The sequence below is a fragment of the Anser cygnoides genome, chromosome 18 (genome assembly GCF_040182565.1).
Source record: "Anser cygnoides isolate HZ-2024a breed goose chromosome 18, Taihu_goose_T2T_genome, whole genome shotgun sequence".
NCBI lineage: Eukaryota > Metazoa > Chordata > Aves > Anseriformes > Anatidae > Anser > Anser cygnoides.
This window is the reverse complement of record NC_089890.1, coordinates 9162005-9178619: the sequence shown is the minus strand read 5'-3', so window position 1 is coordinate 9178619 and position 16615 is coordinate 9162005. Positions and strand designations below refer to the sequence as shown.

Below are 16615 nucleotides of genomic sequence, written 5' to 3'. Positions count from 1 at the left end.
TCCCTCTTCCGGCCGGCCGGCGGCGCGCGCGGCACGACGGGACGCGGCCGCGGCCCCCCCCTCGTTCGACACGGCCGCGGCGGCGTCAGCCCGCTCGGCCAATCCGCGGGGCGCGGCGGGGCGGCCATCTTGGGTGAGGGCAAGAAGCTGCTGAGGGCGAGCGGCGGCCGGAAGCCATCTTTGGTTAGGGCGAGGGGCGCCCGGCGGACCGAGGCGCCATCTTTGGTGAGGGCAGGAGGACCCGGGGAGCTCGGGGCCGGGCCGGGCTTCGGTCCCCTGCGGCCATCTCGGGCCCGCGAAGCGTAGCGTGTGGTACAGCTGCTTTACAAACGCTGTTGTTGTAACTTCTGGTTCATGTATGGTGAAGCCGAGACACGGCACCAGAAAGCAGCCGTCCCACAGTCCCACAGCCACCCCTACCGCACCACGACCCGTCCGGCCGCCTGCCGTTGGCGTTGCTGTGAGCGCGGGGGGAGCGGCTGGGGGCAGCGAGGGGCAGCGGCGACGAGCACGGGACAAACGGCGCCATGGCAGCGGGCAGGAACGGCCTGCCCAGACACACAGCTCGGCCCGGGTCCTGTGCAAACTCCCTCGTTCCGGGGCATTTCTGCCTCACCGGGGCTGGATCCCAGTGGCCTTGTTGCGCGGGGCCCTGTTGGCGAGGCAGCGCCACGAGGGGCCCGAAACGGACCCCACGGGTTGTGCAGGGGCCGCGGGAGGCGGCCGCATCTCTCCCGTTCCGTCGCCGTGTCGGGATGGACCAGTGCAGCGCCGTCCCTCTGCGCTGTAACTGTCCTGCTGCCGGTGTTGGGGCCATAAGGAAATTATGTAATTAATCACTGTGTGGATTCCTGGAGCATCTTTCATCCGAGTGCTCCAAAGCTCTTTACAAACACTCATTAATTAAGACTCATAAACTGCATAAAAGGTATATGGGGATCTCTTTGGGACTGAAATGAAGCCATCTCAGGGGCACCATGTTGCAGCTGATTAACACCCTACAGCAACTCCATTATCTCTTTTAATATTATTTTTGCTAACTGATGCTCTTTGATACCTTTTTGTACACATGCCCAGAGGCTGGTTTGAGGAAGTCTTTTTTTTTGCATAATGAGCTGAATTATTTAATTGGCACATACCCTAAGAGGTTGATAAACTAAAATATTCAAAAGGTGAGCAAATTTGAAAGAACGGGCTAAATCACATAGGGAACATTAACATCTGCTGTCAAAAAATCTTTGCACCCAGACCTCTACAAACGTGTATAACAACCTGCAGTACAAAGGCAGTGCTAATACGACCGGTCTGATCCTCCAGTATGCTGCACACAGACTTCTCCTTTCTGTGTGACGCTGTGTGGTTACAGGGTTGAGTTAGCAGACCAGGCTGTAAGTTTCAATTTGTGTGCAGGGGTTGAAGCAGCACACGACGTATTGCAGAATCCTGGTCTCACATGCTGGCTGAGTTGCCATTGGTGGTAAATTTCCCGTGGAAGTCTGATCCTTTTTCTGACCTTACGTACAAGTCTTCTACCGCCAAGCCCAAACATCGCAACCAGCATAGCTCCTCTGGCTGAGCAATGGGAGAAGGAGGCAAGTTTTCTACAAAACAGGTTTGTTTGGCTATGCCTATCTGCTTCAATTAGCCCAGACCCTTTCATGCTGGGACACGCAGTCTCAGGAGAATGCACTGCCAGCTGTGAAGTGGCGATTGCTACCATCGATAAGGCGAGGCTGTCAGAAACCTGGCCAGCTGGCAATGTGATTTTTGGGTGGGTGAATTGAAGGTATCCCTCATCGCACTCAATGAGAAAGACCTTCTATTTTGCAATTAATTTTCAAGCAGCAGCTCCTTTTCCAAAAAAACTAATCCAAAATCTGTCAAAGGCTTTGGGATAATTCAATTATCTTTGTATGAGATCCTAGATAATTGATGAAACCTCAAGCTACAAGTATGTTTGGCATGAGTTATGTTTGCTGGACTGAAATTATCTCCCCCTTTTGGGAAAATGCAGAAGGGCTGAAGCTCCAATCCACAGCTCATCACAGCCTCAGACCGTAGAGACCTGAACTGGAAGCACGAAAAGATCAGGTTCTGGAGTTTTTAACAGATTTTAACAGAATGTGACAGTTTAATTAACTGAGTAATCAGTTGAAATACGACTTCAGGACACATAGGTTGGCTGACATCAGAAAAACTGGAAGACACTTCCCTAAATTCAGGTATTCAAAGAAAAAATGCTTCATTGCTTGGTGATTTTCCCCTCTCCATAGATAGGAAAATAGGAAAATAGGAAAAAAATAGGAAAATAAGCAGACTTTGTAAAGATTTAAATGGGATGCACTTGTTTGGACAGAATTAATAAAGCAGAACAAGACTTTTTTGAAAGCTTGGCGTCTTTGACTCACAGATAATTAATCACAGAGAACTGCTCTGCTCAGCTGCAGCATTCAAAAAACCACAAATGTACAAATCACGTTAGAGACTTTCTGATGCTCACATCTTTGGGACAGAACAGTCTGTTCATTTATTTACACACGTTTACGTGGCGTTGGATTCTATCTCATATGTAGACTTCTCACTACTTTGGGAATACAATAACAAAAATGTATATCAATATGGGGTTTAACAGCCTAGATCTTATTCTGCAATCAACAGTAATGCCCAAATTTTTTAAGGAGTCAAAGATGCCTTTACAGTAACACAGAACAAGCTTTAAAATCACATATTCTTAAATATTGCCATTAGTATTGTTAAAACTGTTAATTCAAATGAATTAAATATCTCAGATGAATTTGCAAAATAAGCAATACAAATATTAATCACTAAGAATCCAAGAATTAATAGTGAGGAAGAGTGGGAAAGATGCTGCACTCACATATAATGGTGCACAACAGGACTCTGTAAAAGCTATAAAATCAAGAAGACACGACTGATACAGCAACTTCAATTACAGTCTTGTCTTTTTCTTTCTTTCTTTTTTTTTTCTTTTTTAATGGGAAAACAAGTGGCTGCATGCGCACATAAAATTCATTGCAAATTTCAGTGTGGCTGACCTCAGTCCATTAGCCTTAATGGGAACGGGAGGGTTGATGCTGCCTTCTCAGATGTGCCGACGATTTCAAAGAAGGGAATTATCCTGTATCCCAGCCAGGCAAAAATTAACCGATTTTATTAAAACATTGCAATCCCTTCTCGTCTCCTTCCACTGAGCACATGCTCAAGGAGAAAGCCTTGCTGCTCCATGCCTGGAGGTTGGGTTGCCCAGAGGGACTCTTGCACAAATAAGGGGCAAGGGGCTCCTGCCTGACTCGCAGTGGGTTTGTGGGTGGTCAAAGCCTGAACCATGCAGTGTGATGCAGAACACAGTGAAAAAAAATTAGCATCACTCACAGCAGGATGAGCTGCAGCAGTGACTTGCTGATGAAGATCAGGGCATCTGAGCTCTGGGCAAGGAGCACTGCACAGAAGCAAAGAAAAGGGAAACAGAGAAGCCCTCACATCAGTTTCACAGCTTTTCCCAGGCCCAACACTGCTGCATGAGTTTGTTCCTTGATGCTTTTGCAGGGCTTTTGTCCCACTCTGGAATCATTCTGCTTTACTGCAAACAAACTGGATCATTCCTACCTCCAGTCTGTCCAGGCAGTGTTGCCATCACCTCAGACGACCTTTCTCTAATTTCAGTTTTATTTCCAAATTCGTGGCCTCTTATGGTATCATAAATATTTGAATAAAAGCAAGTAAAAAATAAAATCTAGGTTTAAACCTCTATCTCTGGTTCTGCATTTACGCTTTTTCCCCTTTTGTTTTCCTAAATGCCTCAACGAGAACGAGAAGTGCTGAAGTACATAACAGTAGCCGGGAACTTCCGCAAACCTGGGATATGAGGACAAGAAGACTTGGTGTGATTTTTTTGCTCCTTCTAAACTTTCCTAGAAGTTAAAGCACGCACGTTTTTAAACCCGAGGAAAAGCCACGCTCGCGGGCTGGAGGCCGGTCCCCTGCCCGCCCGCAGTCCCGGCGCGCAGCGGCAGAGGGAGCCAAGCCCCCGCCCGCTGCGCCCCGCTCGCTGCCCCCCAGCGAAGTCCCGGGCTGCGACTGCCGCCGGAGCACAGAACCCAGACCGGCAGGGAAAGCTCCTTTCTTTTTTTTATCATAAAAAAAAAAAAATGCCCAAACACCCTTACGTCTGTTTCAGCCGTATGGGCAATAACTGCCTGGAGCCCACCTGAGGCAGGATAAATAATTTGGTGCCGTATTTATACAGGCTCTGCCTCCCCGTGCTGGCGTTTGGGGCCGTGGGCACCGCTGGGAGAGAGCCGAGCTGCTGGGGCCGGTAAAAGGCAGCGACATCAGCGGGACGCGGGCACAGCGGCCGGGGCAGAGCAGGAATAAGACCTGGCTGACCCACCAAGTTTCCGAGCGGCCGCTAGAAAAGCTCAGCGGCGCCGGGCGGCGCAGCTTTTCCGTTTAAATAAGCCCAAATTCCCGGGCAAACATTCTGCGTCGCTCTTCAGGCGGCGTTTCCAACTCGATGGGGAAACCTAAACCTAGACGATTAAAGGGTAAAATTAACAGCGGTCGAGCGATCGGACTCTCACTAAGAGGTGTCCGGAGGCGGACACCGGCGGCACCTGGGGCGCCTCTCCCCCAGCCGCGCTCCGGGTGCCCGCCCGGTGCCGAGCCGTGCCGGGCGGCAGAGCGGGGAACCCCTGCCCGGGGAACCCCCGCCCAGCGCCAAACCACAGCGCTTTGGGGTGCCGCTCTCCGCCGCCCCCCCGTGTGCGCGTTTCGGGTGAGACCCCCCCCCCGCCGCCGCCCGCCGCCGAGCAGCTCCCTGCGGCCACAGCCGGGCGGGCGGGGAGCCCCCAAAACGCGCGTGCAGGTGGGGGGGCCCCGCTGCCCCCCTGCCCCCGCGGGGCTCCCCCGCCCCACCCCGCCCGGCCTCAGCCGCGCCCCGCGGAGGAAGGGGGGGGGGGGGGGGGGCGGCGCGCAGGCAGCGCGCAAGGAGCGCGCAAGGGGCGCGGGCAGCGCTGCCGGCCCCGCGCCCGGCCGCGGCGGCTGCGCGGCCGCGCTGCGGCGCCGCCGATGCTGTCGGTGCCGGTGGCGGTGCCGGTGGCGGGGGCGGCGCGGGGCGCGGGCTCCCTGCCCCGCCGGCGCACCATGTGCAGCGGCGTCGGCTGCTTCTGGGCGCTGCTCTCCGCCGGCCTCTTGGCCGCCTGCGCCGCCGCCTTCCTCTCCCCGGCCTGGCTGCTGCCGCCCGGCCGAGCCGCCGCCGGTTTCGGCTTGCTGTGGCGCTGCGCCGGGCCGCCCCGCGGCTGCCACGGCTCCGCCGGTCCCGGCGGCTTCGGAGACATCCCCTCCGGCTCCTGGCAGGTGAGCGCCTCCGGCCCGCCGCGCCCCCCGCGACCTCCCCCGGGCTCCCCGGTGTTCCCCCCGTCACCTCGCCGGCATCCCCCAGTCCCTCCCCGGCATCCCTCCACCCAGTCCCGGGCTCTCCGGCATCCCCTCCATCATCCCTCCTGCATCCCCGCGGACCTGCCCCAGGCTCTCCGGTATTTCTCTGCCCTTCTCCTCGCCTCCCTAAGCTCCCCCTGTTATCCCCCGTTCGGATCCAGGCTGCCCAGCATCCCCTCACCCTGACCCCCAGACCCGCCCCAGCATCTCTGTCCTGCCCTGAGCATCCCTGGCACCCCTCATGCTTCTCCGAGCATCCCCTGCATCCCCCAATGCTGCTCTCAAGCATCCCATCCATCCCCTGCATCCCCCCAGTCCTGCCCCTGAGCACCCCCCCAGCACCTCCCAGGTGTCCCATGGACCCCGTGGTGCTGCTTCCCCCTGGGGGGTTCCTGGTCGTGCCTGGCGTGCTGCATGGAAACCTCCCCGGTGCCTTCGTGCAGGTGTGGCAGGCAGTGCAGCCCGAGTGCTGCTGCGCTGCCCATCCCAGCCGTGGCCCCAGCAGTGCCACAGGTCTGACCCTGCTGCCTGCCCCTTCGGGGCTCCCGGCTGTGCCTTGCTGCCTGGACCCCAAACCTTCCTGACCTGCCCAGGCGAGCGGCTGCGTAACGTGCGGGATGGAGTCGGGGGTCAGACAGGTCAGGGTCGGTGCTCCCCAGCGGGGCTCTGAGCATCGCGTGCCAGCTGAGTTTGCTAAGTGTAAAGGGAACAGGGAGGTGGCCAAAACTGCTGCCTCTGGGACACGCGGCTCCAGAGACCGAGCCTGGATGCGGGGACTGCTGCCATTCCCCCCCTGGCCAGCTCCAGGTGATGCCCTTGCCAGGTTTTGGGAGAAGGAGGCCGAGGCCTCCCTGCTTGCCCTCATCAGCCCCAGGGCCCAGGGTTGCTGCGGTGTCCTGGTGTGACAAAGGCTGCCTGTCCCTGGTGGGTGTGCACCGGGACCACGCAGCACACAAAGCCCGGCCCTGGCGCCTGCTGGCCGCTTGCCCTTGCCCCTTCTTCCTCCTCTCCTTTTTTTTTTTTTTTCCTTTTACTTTTAGCTTCTTACCCTGAGCTTTTATGATTTTGCTGCTGCTGCTGCCCAAAACACACGAGCTCTGATTTGCTCCAGGTTGCTATGCTGCAGAAATCCCAACATGGGGGCTAAATCCCAGCGAGGTCGTGGCTGCACCCAGCACAATGGGTGTCAGTAGTTGGATTTCTCAGCCTGTTGTGGAGCTGCGCTGCTTGCTCTCCAAGGATGCCAGGTCTGCGTGCGATTGCTTAAATCCTGTCACGGTCCTTAAAACTGTCATTAAAGACAAATATTGTGAATTGTAAAGAAAAGAACCGGCTGCTTAAAATCCTTCCTATTTATACAAAAACATGCAAAAATGCTGTCATTTCCATAAGTTGGCCTTTGTTCAGATGTTTTTGCAAATGTAATTCAGATAAACACTTCCAAGCAATAACAAACTTTCAAGATAAGAATGAAGCTCAGCAGTGACTCATTTGAACAAGCTGCAGCTACAGCCTCAGCCATCTAATAGCCTCTGAAAAGCCTTTAGATCCAGAATATCATGTAATGCAAAGCCTCTGAGCTCCCGAGGTTGGGCTGTGGTTAGGATGAACAATGTCACAGTATTGTGTGGGGTTTACAGGGGATTTTGGTGACACATCTTTGTCACCTTAATTAATACCACCCAAATAATTGACGAACAACAAACAGTGCAGTCTGTTTCAGGGAAAAGTGCTCCCCTACCAGCTTTCTGCCATGGCAAGGATGCGAATACCTGTTGTGATGGTTATTTGATGGTGTACGATGTAATGAAGCACTCGTGGCAGCTTTGCTAAGGCAGGCGACAGCTTTGGCTCTCTTGCCTGCGCAGCCTCCTGCACCTGCACGAGTCAGTGCTCAGCACGGGGGAGCTGAGCACTGTGAGCCCTGCCTGAGTTCAAGCAGGAGATTCTCCTTTTTGGAGAGATGGGGGAGGTCACGAACTGGGGAAACCATGGTTCTTTTTTCTTTGCTTTCAGAACATGTGACATTCATTTCCAATCTTTCAAGCAGTCTTGTGGGCGGCTCCTTTAAATGAAAGCCAAGATCCTAACGTGGAGAATCGAAGAGCTTTTGATAGCAGCCACCAGCCTTTTGATGAAGGGTTTGAAGCTGTGGCTGTGGGGAGTGAAGCAAGCAAAAGCTGACACAGGGCTCAGGAGCTCTTCTAGCGTGGAGCTGGTGGCACACCTGGGGAGGATGCTGAGAGCACACCTGGGGTGGACGCCCACCTGCAGAGTACAGGGGTGGAAGCAGCCACAGCATAGGATGTCCAATCCTTGGGGACGAGATTCTTTTTGTTCCCTGAAACGTGCACGGTTACCATGTGTCAAATCATCCCCTGCTCAAATGTGCTGATTCGATGAAGGGGTGGGGAGCATTCAGCCCGGCGAATGATCGTTAATGCCAGTTTTGTGTTTGCACTTGGGGGATTATGTTAATCATGCTACAAATGATTCTTTGAATCATGTCTAGAGGTTAATTAACATGCCTTTTTTCTCTTAAGAGGGCCTTCATGTCTGCTTAGAGTTGCTGGCTTTTTTCTGCTTCCTTTGGTAATTACTTTGCAGCTTTCTAATACCATGGGTACCTTTAATTTAACCCTCTCGGTGCTCAGGCTGCTCGGGTTTTGCACTGTGCTCAGCACCACTGGTACCTGGTGATGTGGCCGACACTCGGGCAGCTCACACAGGATGAGACCCTTCAGGGGCCTATGGAAACTGGGCAGGGGCTGGTGGCTGCCAGGTGAGGAGAGAGGACGGTGACACCGCCCAGGGGCCAACGCTGATTTATGAGCGAGGCCCTTACACAGACAACTGATGGCAAGGAGGACCTGTCGTGGGAGGACCTGGAGCTGCCAGGGCATCCTGAGGGGTGCAGGCGCCGTGGGGAAACAAGATTGTTCTTGGGAGCCCAACTGCTAGAGATGGGAAAAACAGGCAAGCTTTGGAGCTCTGAGCTGCTTCATTGCATCTCACCGTTTCTTTTTTTGGTGCCAGATCCCTGTCTGCGTATGTGAGCGTGCAAAATAGTGCTTTATGCTGAGCTAATTTATTTTCTCTTTCAGTGGGAGCATTTGGCTCATGGGTTCGTATAGCAGTGCTGCACTTCGGAAGCTAGTGCTGCCTCATTTCAAATTTCTATTTTTATTTTTCAGATAGTCTCCAATTATTTTCAGGCTTTGCCAAGCACATAATCTAAAATAACGGGAGCTGATCAGCCCATGATATTCAGGTTGAAAACACACTGACCATTTGCTTATGAAGCCAGTGAGTGCCCTGCTGGAGCACAGCACAAAATAACCCACCTAGGATGAGGGTGAAGGCTTTGCACAGCCCCATGAGGTACCTGGGTGGGTCTGTCCCGGGTTGTTGTCCATAGCAGGGCTTGAAAAGATTCAGTGAAGCCTAGTGAAAAGGCATAGCACACCTGCTTACCCTTGTATTAGAAGATGCTGAAAGGTTTCATACACCTCCACTGCCAGTTTATTGTGGTTTCATTGTCAGTTTCTTGTTCAGTTCAGCCACTGGGTTCCCAGTGTGATCTTAGGTTTGCTCATAGGGGTCAGATTTGCAGAGCTGTGCAGGAGCTCCATTCCCAGTGAAAAAGCATGTGGAGTGCCCCTCTGCATGGGAAAGAAAGGATTTTAGAAAATGCATTGCTCCTCTGTTAGCACAGGCTCTGGCACAAGGAGGAGCTGAGCATCTTGGGCGTACCTGGGTTGCCATTCCTGGGCAGAGCCTGCTGTTCCTCCGAGGGCCACGTATGAGGCCAACATGTTAATTTGGGGTTATCAGGAAATCAACTTCTAGCTCCTCATCAAAGACCTTCCCAAGAGAACAGATTCTTCCTGGCCTACTCTATCAGATAGTTGATTTTTAATTGCATTTACACAGCCTTGGCAAAAAGCATAAGCGCTCAGCAAGTCTTGAAATCACCATCTTCCTCTTCGTATGTGTTACTTTGCAGTAGACTTTATCTCCTTTTGTTAGCCACCCAAAGCTTTTTGACCCATATTAATATAATAGAAAATACCCAGTGCTGGGGAAACCTGTGGCTTTGGTTTCACGCTTCAATGCCCGAGTAGCAGATGACAGCCAGGATTTACCAGCCAGGGAGCCGCTCACCAGTAAGCAGGGCTGAAATGCCTCCCCAGCTGCTGAGACCAGACCAGCTCATGGGTGGGCCATGGAAGGTCAAGTTGACTGAAAATACACGCAGCCTGCTCTAGGGATTATTTCTAACCGCTCCAGTCTCAACAGGAGGCAGAAGCTGCTTTACTTACACAAAGGCACGGAGAGGTGGGTATTAGCTGCAACGTTGCTGCTTGTGGCTGGGCAGCAGCCAGGGCTTAGCTGAGAAGCGGCCGCTCATGATGGTGATAACCAGCTCGTGCTGAGTCACTTTCCCCAAAATGCTCTGGACAACAAAAACAGGGAGCCCTGAACCCTGCCCTGAAGGGCAGGGCCTTCACCTGCGTGCTTAGGGGACATTTTGGGCTGAATGTTGCTCTTCTCCTTTGTGGGACCCAGAGCAGAGTCGGGTGCAGGTTGGTGGGGACATGGCAGGGACATTTTGGTGGCACGATGTTCCCTCCATCCCCCTTGAGGCTGCAAGTTCCGCTGGCGGCTTTGTAGAGAGAAGCAGATGGGAGAGCTGGGAGACCTGGGGGGAGCTTCACAGCCCCAGACGATGAGCCTGGCTTTCCCATCAGTGCCAGAAAAGGGCTTATCCCGAGGAAGGATAATGACAGAGTGCGGGTGAGAAGGTCTGATCTGGTACCCGGCGACAGTGCACTGCTTGCTGCCTAATTAAAATTTCATTAAGTTGGTTCGCATCCCTTGATGGAGGTCACAGGCACACCATTGATGTGCTAATGTCTTACTTTTCCCCCCTTTTTTTTCTTTCACCACTATCCATCATCCTCTTAGATAAAGCAGTGCCATTAAGAGGTGCTTTCCAGCGTCCCCAGATGCAATGGCACTGGAAGAAAGACAGCCATAATTCATCAGGCGTATTATCTATTTTCTCCCTAATTAAAATGATGCTTTTTTTTCTTTTTTCCCTTCAATCAGTTTGGGCATTAACCTTTCTGGCGTTCATGTTGAAAACACCGATTAGCTTGAAAGTGGGAAAGTTACCTGAAAGGCCAGGAGTGGCTGAGCTGTGGCTACAGGATTTTTGCTGAATTTTGTGTATGAGCAGCTAAATCTGAGCTGGTGAGGAGCACCTCCTGTGCATGCTGTGGTGCTGACAGGTCCTCATTGACCAAAACCTTCATTCAAATGGGAAGAAAAGAAGACTGGAGGCTCGTTGCCTCCTCTGTATCCTTGTGCCCCAGCACACACGTCCCAGCCAAAAGCACCCCAGCTCAGGGCACTCTTAGACATCAGCCACCCCCATCAGCGTCCTGCCTGGGGCTCCACGTTACTGCAGGGCTGGTTTGGGAGGTTGCACCTACTCCCATGTCCCCATCAGATGACACCAGGCACTTCCCAGCGCTGCTTAGCAGGGAACAACATCTGCATGGGAGCAGGATGGGGATGGAATATCAAATAGGAAGGCGAAAGCTCTCAGATGGTGCCGAAAGGAAGGTAATTGCTGGGGAGGAGAAGATGAGGACGTGTGGGATCCTCTTCCCGGCTGCTGCTATAATGCCGACCAGATGGCGGATGTTTGTTTCTGTGACTTGTGTGGGGGAAATACGAACAAGCTGCGAGCCTTGATCCACCCACCCCTCTGCACGCAGCGTCTCCTGCAGAGACAGATGCCTCTCTCTTGCACCCAGGTGGATATTCGTGGTTTCCTACCAAGATCCCCTCTTGTGCCCTTGCCCAAGGAAAAGGCGCTACTATTTCAGGAGCAGGGCAGCCACACCTAGTGGGGTCTGGATGAAAAGCAGTGATTATATGGTTCAATGCAAAACTCACGGAAATTTTTGGGAAGACCTTGAGGCCGCACGGTGCCGGCGGCTGCAGCTCTTGCATGGTGCAGGTGTGCACAGACCCCTTGGGCACTGGGTTGGAGAGAAGGCAGCTTTGCTGCTCCAGCGTTGCTGCTGCCCTGCAGATAGACACCAGTCTGAGTATTTGCAGCCAATCCTCCCCAGCCCTCTTCCTTCACCCTCCAACAGCTGGTGGTGATGGTTCCTCCTCCACCCGGAGCCCAGCCAGGGGCATCTCAGGACCTGCAACAGGGATGAGCCCAGCTGCCAACATCTGGAGCCACTTCCCAGTATCAGCTCCCAGTGCAGCCTCCTGTGTTCTTGCCAGTGCTGCAGCAAGCCCCAGACCCTGCACTCCCAGCCAGCACCTCTGCCCAGCGCTGATTCATTTTAACAAGGTTAAAACCCCAGTGTCCATTTGGTTTCTGCCTCCCTAGGCACAGCGCTACCCAGTTTGACCCCAAAACATCTTCTGTACATGAATATTTAATCACACAGAGCTCAGATGGGAAGGGACTGCATGGAAAAAAAGAGAAGGGTTTGATAAATTTTGCCCCCTTTTACTTACTATTGCTTTTCAAGCCAGTGTTCCCCCGGCTCATTCAGGGTTTCTCAGACCTTTTCTGCCTCAACAGATAACCCCAGAAAGCCAAACGGGCTCTGACCTTCACTCTTTTCCTTTTGTCAGCTAGCCCCTGGCTTTATTTCCTAATTATTTAGTGTATTTACTTTCTGCTCATTTGCAAAGATGCTTGAGAATTTCAGCAGGGCTGAAACACCCAAGCAATCTGTAACCTTGTCTTCAGCCTGCTGCTCTGTGTGCCACGGGGCCCATCTGGGATGGCAGCTCTCAGGGTGGTCAAGCTGCAATTAATAAATTGCATTAATAAACTAATGTGTGGCGTGGTGTGACCCAGCATGCAGGATGTGATTGTGGGAGCTCTGCTCAACTTCCATCTCTGCAGGAAAGATCCCAATGCAGGGGACAAAATGGTTTATCTCCATTGAGCCAATCGCCAAGTACCACTTCCCAGCACCAGCTCACTGGATTTTTTTTTCTCCCTTTGCTCTTTTCATTTTAAACAACAAAGATCATGGATGCTGGATTCAAAGGATGGGTTAACTGTTTTTTAAACTTTTCATTAGGGACATTAAGTGATTCTCCCCAGGGTGGTCGTTGTGTGATGTGTTAATTTTGATTTTTTTCATGAATGGAATGGTATCTTCAGCAGATTTATTGCTTAGTGAACGGCATAGCTATGGCGCGTGTCAGACCTGTAAAATATTAAAATAATGGGTAGGGGATTGTTGTTAATCGGAATTTACTACGCTACATAAAGACAAATTTACAGTCCCACCAGGGGACTATTAATTTGTTTGGGGATAAACAATTAATCTCCCCAGGAGTGGGAGCAGAAAATCTGACATGGTTTTATGTCTCCCGGCACGGCAGAGGCAGGATTGTTCACAGCCCGGGCAGCGGCAGCCACAGGGCACGAGGTCCTGCTTCTCCACGGCCAGTTTTGCAGTGGGAGCTGTGCCTTCTGTGTAATGAATGGGCTTTTTCCTGCCCCCGCCTGAGCTGGGCCTGATGTATCGTGATTGTTTCCCCCCCCCCGCCATCTATTTTTGGTTTTCAGCCTTTGCATCCTGTTTCCTGCATCCTCTCCTTTCCGCTCAAGATGCAGCAGGCACAAACAGAGAGAAGAGAGGGAGGTGCTGTGCAGCTGGCAGGAGAGGCTTTATAGCTGCCACTATTTCGTACCTTTGTTCCATGAACTTTTTCAAACTTAGGGCTTGTTATTTTCCTTCGGAAGAGGCTGTTGATCTGCAGGTGCAATTCCAGTACAGGGCAGGAGCGTTTGTGTTTAATTTCCAGACAAGTTCCTGTAAAGAAAACAAAAAAATAATCTGTTTTACAGGAGTGCATCCAGGGCTTTGGGAGGTAATGCCAACATGCTAGGGAAAGAAGTTTGCACCTTGTGTTTAAGCAGCTGTGTATATTGCATACCAGGATAATGTGGGAGCCAGACTAAGACCAGCAGCTTGCAGTGGGGTCTCTTGCCATCTGCACTGAAACACCCTGTGCCTGCACCTTTTGCCACCTATTTCAGGGCCAGCAATGCCGCTGCTGTCACTTGTGCCCCACGGCAAAACTACTCAGCTGTTACCCACCCTGCCCCAAGGTCACTCGGCAGCTCAGCATCCTGTGCCTCCGTCCAAAGCTCACTGTTTACCTACTCCTCCTGCCCACTGAAGTTCTATTCAGAGCATGACCTCAGATCCCCTGGCACAGGGATTGGTTGGATTTTTTGGCCACCACTGTGTGCACCAGGGTGCTGCCAGCACCAGCACTCACATTCTTGCCTGGGCAAACCCCAATGTCAGGATCTGAACCAGTCTGGCTCTTCTTTCAGTACAAGACTCACCTGCACTGATCCTGTTTGTGCCTTTTCTCCTGGCACTGTGGCCTGAAAAATACTTTGTCCCTTTGCACCTTTCCACGGGGATTAGCAGCCTGAGCAGCTATAAGGTTGCTTCCAGCAGGAGCTGCAAGTTTTTAGGGGAGTTGCGCCAACATAATTATGATGAACCTCGATCATTAAAAATAATATGCTTCACACGGGAGAGGAGCAGGCCTGCTTCACAAGACCCCTTTCTGCTGAAAAATTCATTGCTCTAAATAATTAATGGTTCCTGCAAAGGAGGATGGTTTTGCATGTTGCTGGGTGGAAGGTGAAATTCAGACGCCAGCTAGAGTATTTTTTTTTTAAATGGGTACACATTTCTTTGCCATGCTGCTGCTCTCTGGGTCCTTCAGGGGCTACAATGGGGCCAGGGGCTGGTCACCAGCAGGGTGTCCCCTGTCCTGAGGCAGCACTTGTCTCTGGGGTCTCAGTGTCTCGAGAGGCAGCGGAGAGGAGCAGATTCCACAGTCCCTGACTAAGCACCCTCTCCTTTTCTTTTGGTGGCTGCTTGCACTGCCGTGCCTTTTCCATTGCATGTCAGGAATTAATGTATTGCCGGGACAGCATTTGCATTGCTTGTGTAGTGTAAAAATAGCCCATAAATTAAATGCTGATTTTTAATCACTGCACAGCACTTGGGGAAGTGCTCGCACCGGGGTGCCAGGGTGGGGCCCAGCAGCGTCCTCGCCAGCGCCTGCGTGTCCCTGTGTGGAGCGGTGGCAGCTCCTGGTTTGGCCTGGCAGGCAGTGGCTCTGCTGCCCCAGCACCTCAAGGATGGCTCAGGTGCTAAAAAAACAGCTCAGTGGGAAGTAACACAGGTAGAGGCAGGGCAGTATCAGACCTGTGGGGCAGCACCGCTAGTCACAGGGGGACAGGGAGATTTTCTTTGCTGTTTGGACCCACCGTAGCCATCAGAGGGAAAACCCAATTCCTCCTCACCCCCCCCCCCCAGCCTGCCTGTGGTTCCTGCAGCACAACACGCATTTAATAGGTTATATTCCTGATTTATAACCTCTTTGGTGAGGGGCACCAAATGGAAATGTTTATTGGGTTTGTTTCTATAGTAACCATGGTTGCCCGAAAGCTTGAATGTTGGGGGAAGAGTAAAAAAAAGGAAAACTGCATTTCTAACCAGAACATCTCAGCAGGGTGAGAGGGCTGGATACGAGCGGGTGGAGGTGGGACCTGAGCTCCTTGTGGCTCCCACATGGGTTATGAAAATGAGTCTTGTTAGGAAAACTGGGACAAGACCTGTCTTACAGGAGCACTGCGCTACGGAGCCAAGGCACGGATGTTACTGCCGGGTGACTCACCAAAGCCAGAAACATTTCATGGAATTTGCCATAAAATGCTATGAAATAACAGGACTTGATGTGCCTGCGGCAATGCCGGGACTGAGGTGCCCTCGCACCGTTTGAACAGTGCCAGGAGCTGGGTGCTGGAGGAGGAAGTACCCATCATGGGTCCTCCCCACCCAGCCACACCATGCTGCTGGCCGGGCTGGCATGCATCCCCGCTGCTGCCAGCACCATCCCCTGGGCAGAGATGGAAATGCCACCTGTAACGGGGACAGAAACTGCAGCAGTGCAGCTAGTAGGCACCCATACGCAGGGGTGAGCTGGTTTTGCCGTAAATTAATGCTCTTCTCAGTTTTAGATGCTGATGCAAGTTGCATGTTATGGCCAGAATATTAAATAGCAAAACTGCTTCCACACCAGCTGGGCAGCAGCTGAGCCAGGCTGCAGGCTGTGCTGGCCTCCCCTTCACCTATCCAGAAAATGCTGCCACTGGGCGCTCCTGGACCACCAGCACCCCAAAGCATCATCACTCAGCATGGGCTGGAGTTGAATTCCAGCCTCAAATGACCGAGTTTTGTTGCTGAAGAGGCTAAATCAAAGACTGGGGAGCAGCCCGGTGTTTTGGTGGGAGCCAGCTGCAATTAAACCTTTGTAGCAGTGGGCTCCCCACCGCGGAGCACTGGCAAAATACCTTCTAATTGCTGGGCTTGCAGGGGCAGGTGCCGTCTTGAGATGTGTTTCAACTCTCAGTGGAGGCACTGACACGCATTGCAGGCATCTAATGGCACTTGTATTAATGACGTAGCCCTTCATGCATGTAATACATTTGCTATTATCACCATTGCCCGAATACTAATAACCCCTGGGACCAGGTGACGGGTGAACCGTGGGCTCAAGATTCAATGGTGAATTTAAACAGCAGAAAGAGGAAGAAGTGGGAGAAGGCACCCGTGTGGGGCCCAGCTCCTCACTCCAAGGAGGGAGAGGGGAAAATCGTGGGGAGGTTTCAAGGGGGTGGCAGGGGACACTGCCTCGCTGACTGCCCTGTGTGTCCTTCCAGACGAGCGCCGTGCTGTGCGCGGGTGGCTGTGTCCTGCTGGCCCTCAGCTCGCTGCTGGCCATCGTCGCCATCCTGCTGCCCAGCGGAGCCTGCGAGAGACGAGTGTGCACCCTGGCTGGCTACATGCAGACAGCAGCAGGCAAGTGACGCGGACTTGGCTCTTTGGGGTGGAAGGACAGGGTTTCCCTGGGGTACTGCTCAGCCACCCAGGTCTGTGCAGCCCACAGCATCCTGGCTCCCAGCAGCAAGAGGCTCTGGCAAACCCTAACCAATGCTGGGACAAAAGAGAACAGAGAGAACAGCAATTGCCTTCTGTATTTGTGCTTATAAAACAGGCCACCTTTGAGGTTA

At 52.8% G+C, this 16615-nt stretch overlaps 2 protein-coding genes across 3 annotated transcripts in view; one reads left to right on the top strand and one right to left on the bottom strand.

Annotated features, from left to right (window-relative positions):
• The first annotated feature begins 5005 nt into the window (after positions 1-5005).
• The window catches only part of LHFPL7 (LHFPL tetraspan subfamily member 7), a 64047-nt gene continuing 52437 nt past the window's right edge, over positions 5006-16615 (top strand). The window contains exons 1-2 of the mRNA XM_048074271.2: positions 5006-5376; positions 16265-16403. Coding sequence (XP_047930228.2) covers positions 5089-5376; positions 16265-16403 — 427 coding nt within the window. The 5' untranslated portion in view covers positions 5006-5088. The remainder of the gene's footprint in view (positions 5377-16264; positions 16404-16615) is intronic.
• SPATA22 (spermatogenesis associated 22) overlaps positions 7260-16615 on the bottom strand; it is a 69538-nt gene continuing 60182 nt past the window's right edge. Inside the window, exons 11-12 of one of the 2 annotated variants that reach the window (XR_010825779.1) lie at positions 13204-13325; positions 7260-11557 (exon numbers count right to left, since the gene is read on the bottom strand). The gene's annotated coding sequence lies outside the window, so the exon portion shown is untranslated. Of the gene's footprint in view, positions 11558-12684; positions 12714-13203; positions 13326-16615 lie in introns of those variants that run through there. The other variant, XR_010825780.1, reaches the window with a different exon arrangement.